This window comes from Gekko japonicus, unplaced genomic scaffold (genome assembly GCF_001447785.1).
Source record: "Gekko japonicus isolate JY-2015 unplaced genomic scaffold, Gekko_japonicus_V1.1 scaffold277, whole genome shotgun sequence".
NCBI lineage: Eukaryota > Metazoa > Chordata > Lepidosauria > Squamata > Gekkonidae > Gekko > Gekko japonicus.
The window spans coordinates 337,782-349,909 of record NW_015168055.1 but is presented as its reverse complement, the minus strand read 5'-3'; the positions used below and the strand labels follow the sequence as shown (position 1 = coordinate 349,909).

The 12,128-nt window shown below is 44.7% G+C and overlaps 1 protein-coding gene across 1 annotated transcript in view; it reads left to right on the top strand.

Moving 5' to 3' along the window:
• Nucleotides 1-7,061, top strand: part of GALR2 (galanin receptor 2) — a 26,817-nt gene extending 19,756 nt beyond the window's left edge. The window contains exon 3 of the mRNA XM_015414441.1: nucleotides 6,281-7,061. Within this exon, the coding sequence (XP_015269927.1) occupies nucleotides 6,281-7,061 (781 nt within the window). The remainder of the gene's footprint in view (nucleotides 1-6,280) is intronic.
• The last annotated feature ends 5,067 nt before the right edge of the window (nucleotides 7,062-12,128 follow it).

Sequence of the window (12,128 nt, the reverse complement as noted above, 5' to 3'; positions counted from 1 at the left end):
TTAACCTAAGTATTAAATTGAACAAATCAATTTTATTTGTTTAGAAAAACTAGTTTGCATTTTGAAAGATTTGCATGTTATATCTTTATCAAATATCCCAGGCTGTTAATTTCTTTTTAACATACTATCATTGGCAGATGTAAATATAAACCCCCTTCCCCTAAAACAAACAAAACCCTTGATTTCTTAAAGCTGAAGTTAAAAGCTGGGACTGCTGAGGCTATAAAACATAACTAACTAAAACTAATGATACCCTTCAGTTAAAGCCTGGGATTTGGCCTAGCACCTAAAAGACAGTGGATAGCCCAGGCTAGCCTGATCTCATCAGTTCTCAGAAGCTAACCAGGGTCACCCCTGGCATTTGGATGGGAGACCGCCAAGGAATACCAGAGTTGCAATGCCAAGCCAGGCACTGGCAAACCACTTCTGAATGTCCCTTGCCTTGAAAACCCCAGTGGGTTCACCTTAAGTCAGCTGTGACTTGAGGAGGGGTGGGAGAGAAGGCCTTTTAACAACCTCACTCAGGTCTTGCAAACTGAGGGCTGCAACTTCTTTTCATTGAGTCAGTCCATCTCATTTTGTGTCTTCCTCTTTTGGGGGCTGCCTTCCAGCATTTTTTCCCAAGCATTATTGTCTTTTCCAGTGAGTCTTGTCTTCTCATAATGTGACCAAAGTATGATAGCCTCAGTTTTGCCATTTTAACTTCTAGGGGAGAGTTCAGGCTTGATTTGATCTACATCCCACTTATTTGTCTTTTTGGCAGCCCACTGTGTCTGTAAAACTCTCCCTCAAAACCACATTTCAACTGAATGGACTTTCTTCCAGTTTGATTTCTTCACTGTCCACATACTGATGGGGAACACCATACTCTGGGCTATCCTGGGTCAGTGTGGTTTGCAGTGAGAAAGGAGAAAGACACTATCAAAGGGAACAGTTTCACCCTCCTTACTGTAGCCTGCTGACCCACATGGCTACCCCCTCTCTGCAGGTGAGGACACAAAAAGGAGTGTGAAGGAGGATCTTAACTGGCAGGCTGGATAATGTAGGAGGAGGCAATAGTTGAGTTACCCCAAGGCATTTAGGGCCTCCAAGGTAAGATCCAGAAATAAAAGGGTATTCTAGTTGCTGCATTTTGAACCAATTGAATTTGAGAGTTTCCCAAGGCAACCCCACATGAAGCCAATTGCAGCACTTTGACCTGGATATAATCAGACTATGGATCACCATGGCCAAGTCATTTTTTTTTAGAAATGGCCATAGCTAGATTATTGACTAAAGCAGATAGAAGGTTCAGCATGCTACAGAGAAAACTTGAGCCTCCCTCCTGCTGCACCCCCAAGCAAAAAAACTGCTCTTTCAAAGGGAGACAGCCTAGCTCCTTTAGAACAGCCTAGCTCCTCACTCTTCAAGCAGCTTTGTCTTCAACCAACTCAATGTTCTCTGGATTAAGCTTTAGTTTACTGATCCACATCCATCCTGTTATCTTCTTTAGGCATTTGTTCAGGACCTTTGCAAATGAACTTTACCAAGAACCTGTTCTTACTATTCCTAAATCCTCTTGCTCTACTGTGTCTCTTTCCCACCCCAGTGGATGAATATTGTCATAAAGCTTCTTTGTTGGTGAGTTGTTAAAATGACTCTCCAGACCTTTGTTTTTATGATGAAGAATGAGAGATTTACTTAGTTGACTCTGGTCTCAAGCTGCCACTGGGGAGTAAACCTCTCTAGCTTTTCACAAAGAGGGTTTATTCTCTATTGCCACTAGCAGGCCACTGATAAAATTAGTGCCCACAGTGACTCTCTTGTACAGAAATCAGAATTTCATCCATAATTCAGGCAACATGGATTCCCAACTAGGCAGACTATTCCTGCTTGTTAGTTTGCAAACCTTATGCTTTAGCTCATCCTTATCAAAGACCATGGTTTGCAAGGACCAAATAACTCCAATTTCGGGGTGGGGGAGATAAAATTTTGCCTTTAAGTATATAAACATTCAGTGGCTACAAGTAAAAGTGTACAGTTGAACAGCAAAAGGCTGCACCATCTGAGAATAGGAAAAGGAAGTAGATGTAACAGCCAGTGTCATATAGTGGTTAGAATGTCAGATTAGGATCTAGGAGACCAAATTTGAATCCCCGTTCTGCCATCAAAGCTTGCTGGATGGCATTGGCCAGAAGGTATCCTCGCCTAGTGTGCAAAAACCCCTGGGGCCGGCCCTGCCCCCGGGGGCAACTGCTTCCAGCCACCCTTGCTCCTAGCACAGCAATGACTCTGACCCAGCCCCAGCCCCCCCCGGGAAATTGGAAAGTCTACGCCCCTGCTTAGAGGGAACACTGGTCTCCAGTCTGCATGAGCAAAAATTGCCTTTCAGCATCTGCCTTCCTGTATAGGCAAACTTGCAAACATGGAATAGGAAGCAGAAGAGAGGCAGCCAGGGTACATTTTGTACAGTGTAGGGAGTACATTCACATTATAAATAAATAACAGCAAGAAAAACACAAACTTCCCAGGGACTATGCTAGTGCCCTTTTTCCAGTTGTTACATTTTACCACACATATGGGGAGAACACGTGATCCTCCTGATATACGCGATCGCCACACATGCGTCAAAACAGTGATTGCCCATATTGGGAGAATCACATGTAGTGAGTTTTCCCTGTACATGTGACAAAACGTAATGACTGAAAAAGGCAGCGAGCACAAGGAAACAGAATTGGGGCAAAGCAGATGTTGGGGGAGGGGGGGAAGAGGGAAGATAAATTAAGTTATCTCTGGGCATCATAGTGGTGGCCCCAATTCCAGCAGAGGGTCTTCCACACAAGTTTTATGTAAAAATGGTCAGAATGGGGCATGACGTAGAGAGGCAGCACAACCGTAATCTGGTTGCTATGACCTTGCCATATTTCCTAACTTTATTATTTACTTACTTACTTCTTTACTTACTTACTTTGTTTATAGTCAGATCAGATTACATAATTTTACTCTCTGTTGATCCATCTATTAGATTACTTTATTGCCCAATCTTGCACTCTGCTGTGTGCACAAAGGAGTAGGCTGATCACTGCTCCAGTTTCAAAGCAGAAGGCACCTAGTGACTGCCTGCAAGCTCTGATGCTCCACTTCTTGATGAAGTTTCTGTCAATGGCAGCATACTTTGAGGTCAGAACCTTGACTTCTTAGCTAGATACTTTTACATACTATGCTAGGGCATGCCTCACGGGAGATTCTTATTTTTGGCTAACCCTGACCATGAAGGCTGTGTTTTGTTCCAGCTGACTTTTTATTCTGTATAAATGGCTTCAAGTCTTTTCTGCTTTAGCAACAAATAATTTTGCTGTATTCTATTTTGTACTTTGGCAGACTCCTTACAGAGTTTCTTGAATCCTCTCTTTCCCCAGTCTCATTCTTTAAAGTGCCTCCAGATTTTTGTTTTATTTTGCAGTGTTATTTCCATTGCCAGCTTCACAATGTCATGTGGATGCTCTCAAAGGGGGGGGGGCTTCCCATTATCCATGCAGAGAAAAATCCCCATATGGAAGCAGCCCAGGGCAGGCTATTTCAGAGTAAATAAATTCAGTGTACTGCTAGTGGAACAGAGCCTTCAGCTGTACGTAATCAGGGATCAGAGGTGGAGCTCAGGCAAAGATCCTTGATGTAAGAAAAGAGCTGTTAACAAATACACAAGCATGTCATTTTTCCATCTATTCTTTGTGCTCATAGCAGTGAATGTGAATGTGAATGTATGGGACTGGGCTATTAAGGAATAAATACCAAAAAGAGTTGCATCACATGCTTCAGAGGAAAATAAATGTTTTTTGAGTAATTTCTGATGACAATGTGATTAACCTGTGTTAGCAGGTGTGTTGGAGAAATTCCTCTCACCCTTTCCTGCTGTTAGGTAAACCAAGCGAGTAAGGTTTCGCCCTTGTGGAAATGGAAATTGTAGAGACTGTAGTGGTTCAAGGCTGTTGTGGAAGAAGGTATAGAAAAGCATGATCAACAGGGAAGGCTGGGAGGTGAACAAGTTTTTCAGCATGCACAGTCTTGGTTGAGGTCATCAGACAGATAAGAGATTCTTGCCCATTTGAATGAATTGTTGAAATTACCATAAAGGAGGGAGTTTAGAATTCTATGTACACACCAGGCTGATAGTTAGAAAATTCTAAAACTATTTATTTAATTTGTTTATACTCTACTTTTCTCCCAAATGGGGACCCAAAACATCTTTCATTGTTTCCCTCTCCTCCATTTTATCCTCACAACAACTATGTGGTAGCTTCAGGTGGGGAGCCATGTTGGTCTGAAGCAATAGAACAACGTTGGAGTCCAGTGGCACATTTAAAGCCAGCAAAGTTTAATTTTGGGTATAAGCTTTCATGTGCAGTATCTTAAGAAATGTGCATGCAAACAAAATCTTATATTCTGAATTAAACTTTGTTGGTCTTAAAGGTGCCACTGGACCCAAACTTTGTTCAACAACCATGTGAGTTAGGTTAGGCTGACACTGTGTGACTGGTCCACAGTCATTCAGCAAGCTTCCATGGCAGAATAGAGGCCCCAGTCACACAGGAGGATTTGCCACGCGAGAGGGACGGATCAGGAGCGCATCAAGCGGGCACGATCACACCGCAACATCTGGGAAGCGGCGCGCACCCGTCCCCGATCCATCCCTTCCGGGGCAAAACTGCGCATCAACCCCCCCCCCTAGAAAACACTACTACCTACCTGAAAATCCGCTGCAGCATGCAAGGTCCTGCCAAACTGCGCGTGCACACGCATGCGCAGTGGGCTGGTCTTGCTCTCCGGTCCGTGGCTTCCTCCCGGCATCTGATCGTGCGGGGGAGGACCTGCGCGGCGGCTGGGGGGATCTGTCTGATCCCGCCGCCACGTGTCTCTTTTGGTGCGGCTCAAAAAAGCCGCACTTTGGCTGCGGCGATTTCCCCCTGTCATGCATTCTGGGAAATCTCCATACATTCTGGGGTATCTCCAGGACTCACCTGGAGCCTTCTTCAGGTAGCACCAAATTCCTCAGTGGACTCTCCCAGCCAGGTCATAAGCATTTCTAAGGCATGCAATTGAACTAACTCTACCCATTCTTTAAACTAAGGGGGAGTAGGGAGGGGTAGTCCACTGTCTGCCAACCTCCCTCCAGGAGAAACATGCCTTTCTTCACAGAGCCGACTTCATAAAATACTATTACTGCTATTGTTAATGGTTTCTTTATTGTTCATTTATTTTATTCAGTACATTTTTATCCCACACTTTCTCCAAATTGATCTGGCGGGTATATATCATTCTTCCCTCCAACTCACAGCAACCATGTTAGATAAGTTAGGCTGAGAGAAATTGACAAGCCCAAAGTCAACCAGTATGTTTCATGGCAGAGTCAGGATTTGAACCTGGGTCTCCTAGGCCCACTACCCACACTGGTTCTATACGTCTTTTGACTATGTTTAAATTTTACATAATACCACTTTACTCTGTACATCCTGCATTTCAAGGTCTTTTAATCTTCCTGTTCACAATTATCTCCCTTCATAAATTCATAAGTGTCTGATGAAGTTCACTCTAGTTCATGAGCGCTTATGCTAGAATAAAAACTTGTTTGACGGTGTCAGAAGATACCTGTTTATTTTTGCTGCAAGAGACTAACATGGGTACGCCTCTGGAATTATCTACCCATAATGTTAAGGATGGGGCCGTGGTGGCTTAGAAGTTAAGATGCAGAGCTGCAGACTGGAAAGTCTGTAGTTCAGCAGTTCGAGACCCTAGTGCCATGTGACGGAGTGAGCTCCCGTCTCTAGCCCCAGCTCCTGCCAACCTAGCAGTTCGAAAGCAAGAAATTGCTAGTAGATAAATAGGTACCACATAAAAAGGTAACAGCATTCCGTGCACTTCGGCGTTTAGTCATGCGAGTCACATGACCACAGGAACGTCTTTGGACAGCGCTGGCTCTTTGGCTTGGAAACAGAGATGAGCCCTGCCCCCTAGAGTCGGATTCGACTGGCTTTCGAGCTAGGGAAACCTTTTTAATGTTAAGGATATTTTATTCCAAAGCTCATCATATTCACTATAACTATCATTAGCATCTTCCTGGGGTAAATGATTCAACTCCTTCATCTCTTTCTCCATCACTCTGAACATTATCCCAGCTATAGTGTATATTACTGTTATTGTGCCTTATAAATTTAGTTTCTCCTCACATATAGCATTTTTTTTCAGAATATTCTGATAGTGCCTCCGTATCATGGTACTTGTTGCTTTTCTTTTTTATTTCCAGGTACTTGGCAATAAGGTACCCGTTGCATTCAAGAGAACTAAGAACACCCAGGAATGCTCTCATAGCCATTTGTCTCATTTGGGGTCTTTCGTTCATCTTCTCTGGACCATATCTCAGTTACTACCAGGAATTCCAGATAGCCAATGTTACTGTCTGCCATCCCATTTGGAAAATCTCTAAGCGCAAAGTCATGGACCTCTGCACTTTTGCCTTTAGCTATGTCATCCCAGTGTTAATTTTGAGCCTCACCTATGTGAGGACCATCCGTTATCTCTGGACTTCTGTGGATCCCATTGAAGACATGTCTGATTCTAAGAAGGCCAAGCACAAGGTCACCCGAATGATCATCATCGTGGCTGTTCTCTTCTGCATTTGCTGGCTGCCCCATCACCTGGTTATCCTCTGTTTTTGGTTTGGCTATTTCCCACTGAACAATTCCACCTATGCACTTAGGATTCTCTCCCACCTGATTTCATATGCCAACTCCTGTGTCAACCCCATTGTCTATGCTTTGGTATCCAAGCACTTTCGAAAGGGATTCAAGAAGATCTTCAGCTGCCTCTTGCACAAGAGAGTAGTCAATAAAGTCCATGTGGCACAGGTGACCCACACTGTTAGTACCTTGGAAGCAGATCTGACTGAGGTGACCCATGTTAGTGATCCCACACATGCCAGGGCGTCTTCCTTCTGTCAATTTCCTGTCCAGACATGGAGAGAGACAGAGCATCCGAGACAACAAAAGAAATCTGCCAATTCTTTCATCACCTTCAATGTCACTTAGGCCTTTCATCTGGATCTAATCAAGGGAGGAATCCTTCTTGAACATGATGGTGGTTTAGTTTGTATGAATTAAAGAACTTAATATAGAATTCTAAAAAGCATAGTAAAGGTAAAGGGTTCCCTTGCTCGAAAGCCAGTCGAGTCCGACTCTAGGGTTGCAGTGCTCATCTCCGTTTCGAAGCCGAAGAGCCAGCGCTGTCTGAAGATGTTTCCGTGGTCATGTGGCCGGCATGACTAAACACCGAGGCGCACGGAACGCTGTTACCTTCCCACCGAAGTGGTACCTATTTATCTACTTGCAATTTCTTGCTTTCGAACTGCTAGGTTGGCAGGAGCTGGAACTAGAGATGGGAGCTCACTCCGTCATGCGGCACCCGGGGTCTCGAACTGCTGAACTACCGACCTTCCACAGCCTGCAGTTCAGCGTCTTAACCACTTGAGCCACCGCAGCTAAAAAGCTAAAAAGCGTAAGAGTAGCCAGATGGTTCATGCCAATTATCCATATGCTCCATTGTTCATTACTCTTAAAAGTAGCCTCTATCAGAAGCTTCAGAAGGTACGGTTGATGTTTGGTTTCCCTAGTTGTCTGAATGCTTTCGACCAAAATAATAACAAATTAGGTAGCAGTTGACATTGAAGTACTGATACTGTAGAATCCATTTTATGGTAAAACAAGCAGGATGTATTTTGCGTCTGTGAGCTTGTGGTGATAGCACTAACACTCCCCTAGCTAAGAACTTGAAATGATCTGGGTTGTGACTTCATGCCAAGAGATCCAGCTCTTTCCCCAAGAGATACTGGACAATTATCCACGTGGGTAGAATTGTTTCAGGAGTTCTAAACGCAGGCATTTGGATGACAGTGGTCATGTACCAGGCTTGCAAGTTACTTTTGTGTGTAGAATCATATAAAAGTGTTGTTTAGATTAGAAGATCTTGGAAGACTTACACCCCAAAGATGAAGCAGCAACTTCCGGCAGTGTGTCAGTTTGTCCCATACACATGAGAAGATTAGTTTCCCTGAGCAGCAGCAGTGGTAGCTCAAGACTATCCTAAAGTTTAGATAATTGTATACATTCTACTTGGAACCCTTCACCTTGCTGAATTTAGAGTAAAATAATTACTTAATGTATTTGTATAGTTTGCTTTTTATTAGTAAATAAACTTGTGCCTGCTTTCAACTAATGTGTGCTGTGTCTCAACAAGGGAGATTTGTAGTAAAATGTTGAGTAAGGTATTGAACTACCAGTGCGTTCATTGGTAACAAATTTGACAATCCCCCCCCCCTTGTGCTACAGAGCACTCTAGAAGATTGAACATGGGAAACACAGATGATACCATTCCTCATTAGTTATAACCAGAAGATTCACTGAGGATGTGAAAATGCAAGTTGTCACTGTAGTTAATGACAATGAAAGCTGAGTGTTTTTATAAAAACTCTTATATCCACGGCTTTTCTGGTGAGACAGGCCTCACCAGTGCCATTTCTGTACCATAGGGGATGAAGAAATTACTTGGCCAACCTGGGTCCCCAGCCACTGTACCCCAACAAGTCTCCTCTTCCTCCACTCTTCACTTTATAAAGAAGTATATCCTGGACCCAGGTGGTTTCAATAACTATCGACCAGTCTGAAATGTTCCATTCTTGAGCAAGGTGATAGAACAGGTGGTGGCTGGACAACATCAGGCACTCATGGATGATGCAAATGGTTTAGATCCTTTCCAGTCTGTATTTAGACCTGGTTATGGGACAGAAACAGGCTTGGTCTCCCTGCTGGATGACCTGTTTTGGGAGATGGCTAGAGGGAGTGTGACTCTGTTGTTTCTCCTGGACCTCTCAGCAACTTTGGATAAAATCGATTATGGTATCCTTCTGGACTGCCTTTTGCAGTGGTTCAGGTCCTGTCTGCAAGGCAGGTTTCAGAGGGTGGTGCTGGGGGATTGCTGCTCAGCCAGAGAGGTCATCTGGAGATTTGGGCTGGGTTGACACCAATATGTGGATGACACTTAGCTCTATCTCATACTTCCAGCTGATCTCAGGGATGCTGAAGAAACCCTGAACTGGTACCAGGAGACAGTTTGAGTGAATGCATGCTAATAAATTGAAGCTTAATTCTGACAAAATAGAAGTAATACTGGAGAGTGGAAGGTCTGACCCTGGATTTAAGGTGTCACATGTTCTAGAGGGGGTTGCAGTCCCCTTTAAGGAACAGGACCATAGTTTAGGGGTGCTCTTGGATCCAGGCCTACTGCTGAATAAGCTGGTGGCAACAGGCAGCTGTGGTTACTTTTTGATTAGATTACTGCAATGTGACCTACATGGGGCTGCCCTTCAAAAGTGTTCAAAAATTTCAGGGGTGCAGAATGCTGCAGTCAAGATGTTATGTGGAATGGCTCATATGGACCATATCTCTCCAGTCTTGCCCTATATTCCCTGTCTCCCAAACTGTTTCTGGGCACAATTAAAGGTGCTGGTGTTGGCATTTAAAGCCCTATATGGGTTAGGACCAATAAATCTGAAGGACTGCTTATTCCACTGTGAACTTACCTAGCCAGCTATAGCGTGTAACCATCTTCTGGGACCTTGCTTCAGGTGCCTTTTGAGATTAGGAGTGGGGCAGCCCAGGAGAGGGCCCTCTTAGTCATGGCAGCAAAACTCTGGAACTCTCTCCTCAGGGAGACTCTGATGCCATCTTCCATCAGTGGGTAAAGCCTTTTTTGTTTCGTTTGGCATTTCCTCAGTGATCCCTCCTTCCTGCCTAATGTTCAAGTAAGCCCAACAGCAGTCCAGGCAACTTGGGAGGGCCAAGAAAAGCAGGACCAGGGACTGAAGGCTGGCAACCTACCCCAGCTAAACCCCTGGCATAGCCAATGGGGTAGAAGGGATGGGTAGCTGGGGGAAGGAGCCATCCAGTAGCCCAGTAGGAGAGACAGGGGGAGCCCCAGTACACTCAGGGAAGGGGCAGGGTTATTTGGACTTTAAAGGGAGGTTCCGGGGGGGAAAGCTAAGAAGGAGACTAGGGCACAGGTCTGGGGGAGAGAGAGAGAGAGAAAAAGAGAAGGAAAGAAGGAGGAAAAGAGAAAGAAAAAGAGAGGGAGAAGGAAAAAAGGAGAGAAAGAGGTAAAGAAAGAAAGAGAAAGAGAAGGAAAAAAGGAGGGAAAGAAATAAAGAAAAAGAAAGAAAGAGAAGGAAAGAAGGAGGGAAAGAAAGAGAGAGAAGGGAAAAGGAGGGATAAGAGAGAGAGAGGATAAAAGGGAAAAGAGGAAAAGAAAGAGAGAGAGAAGGAAAGAAGGAGGGAAAAGGAGAGAAGAAAGGAAGGAAGGAAGGAAAGAATAAATGAAAGAAAGAGAGAGCAAGAGAGAGAGAGATGGGGAGTGAGGGAGGCCTTCCCTGGCTCGCCCGCTTTTGGGGGGGCTCTTTTTAGGCTCACCCGCTTTGGCCGGGGAAGGCACGGGGAGGAATTTAAATGCCTCCCTGCTCCTTGGAAGGCCTTCCCTTGCTCGCCCGCTAAGGTGGACAGGCCAGGAAGGTGGGAGGCTCTCTTTAGACCTTCCCTGGCTTGCCCGCTCCTTGCAAGGCCTTCCCCCACTCACCCGCTGAGGTGGGTAGAGGCTCTCCGCCCTGAAAGCACCCCTCCCCCACCCAAAGGGCAGCCTCCATCACACCCCCGCACTGGGCTCCCATTCCCCCACACCTGAAACAAGCTGTTCTGTCTATACAGTGGATCGCCACACATACAGGCTGGACCTGGTTGAGAATGGCTTGACTTGCCTAAGAAGGAGCTTGTGGAAAACAGGAGGAGGAGGGGGAAGAAGAAGAGGAGGAGGATGGATAAGAACAGGAAAGCGAAGAGGAGCATGATGGGGACTCTGAAGAGGGTGAAGGGAATGCTGGTGTGTTGTTTTGGGTTTGTTGTGTGGCTGTTATTTGTGTGCTGTTGAATAAGCCAAGTTTTTCAAGAATTTGCACTTTTAATTTTAACATTCAAAGCAATTGGTTGAACTCAGACTATGCAATTTGCAAACATTGTGGAGGCTTATCATGAAATTATGTGGAGAAACCATGCTGTTATACCTTGCCTAGAATGAAGAACAAGCCATTGGTTAATCGACAGACAACTGGTTTACAGTGTTCAGAACCATAGATAATGTGAGAGGATAGGTGGTGGCTTAGAGAGCTGCACAATTATTCAAAAAACAAAAGCAGAAGGACAGTCGTATATTTCATGTTAAACTTGAAGTGTATTTACATGCTATTATTATTTGTATGCAATTTTAAGACTTCAATAAAAATATAAATTGAAAAAAAAAAACAAAAGCAGAAGGACAGTCGTCTTGGAAACCCCTAAAGGGCATCCTATTCAGAAGGGGAGAAGTGGATTTCCCCCCCCTGGGATTGTAGGGGATACTACAATGCACACTGTAGCAGAGGGTCACAGCTACTCTGAATATCTTATTTACAATATAAGACAATTTGCATAACTCTTCCTTCAAATGAGGAGGCCATCAGAACATAACTACTTCAATGCCATTTGTGCAGTTTGCAGCATAAAGTAGTGAAATGAACTTCAGTGAAGATAGATCCAGGTGGCAGCTATTTAAAAAAACTGTTAAAACACTGTCATTATGCTGTATGCTAATTTACTGTTCACCCTCTATATATATCAATGAACTGTTACCTTGGGGGCGTGGCATCAGCGGTGGAGGAGATGGAAACCTAAAACAAGAGCTCTATCCCTCCCTCTCCCTTGGACCTCCTAAACCAGGGGTGTCAAACATGCAGTCCATGGGCCAGATCAGGCCCTCAGAGGGCCCCAATCTGCCCCCCCAAGGACCTAGCTGTTTCCTGCTTTGTTTTCCAGTTCTGCTGATGTTGCCACATCACAGCTTGCTTTACCAGTCTCTGTCAATTGCACAGGAGAGATAGATAAGCAAGCCTCTCCTGTGTGATTGAGAGAGTTTGGTAAAGAACTGGCTGAGGCTCCTCCCTCTCCTCCTCCCAGGAGGAGGGAGGGAACAGCCAGAGCTTGCTTCCAGGCCAGGTTGCAAGAGACAAAGTGAAGCCTTTC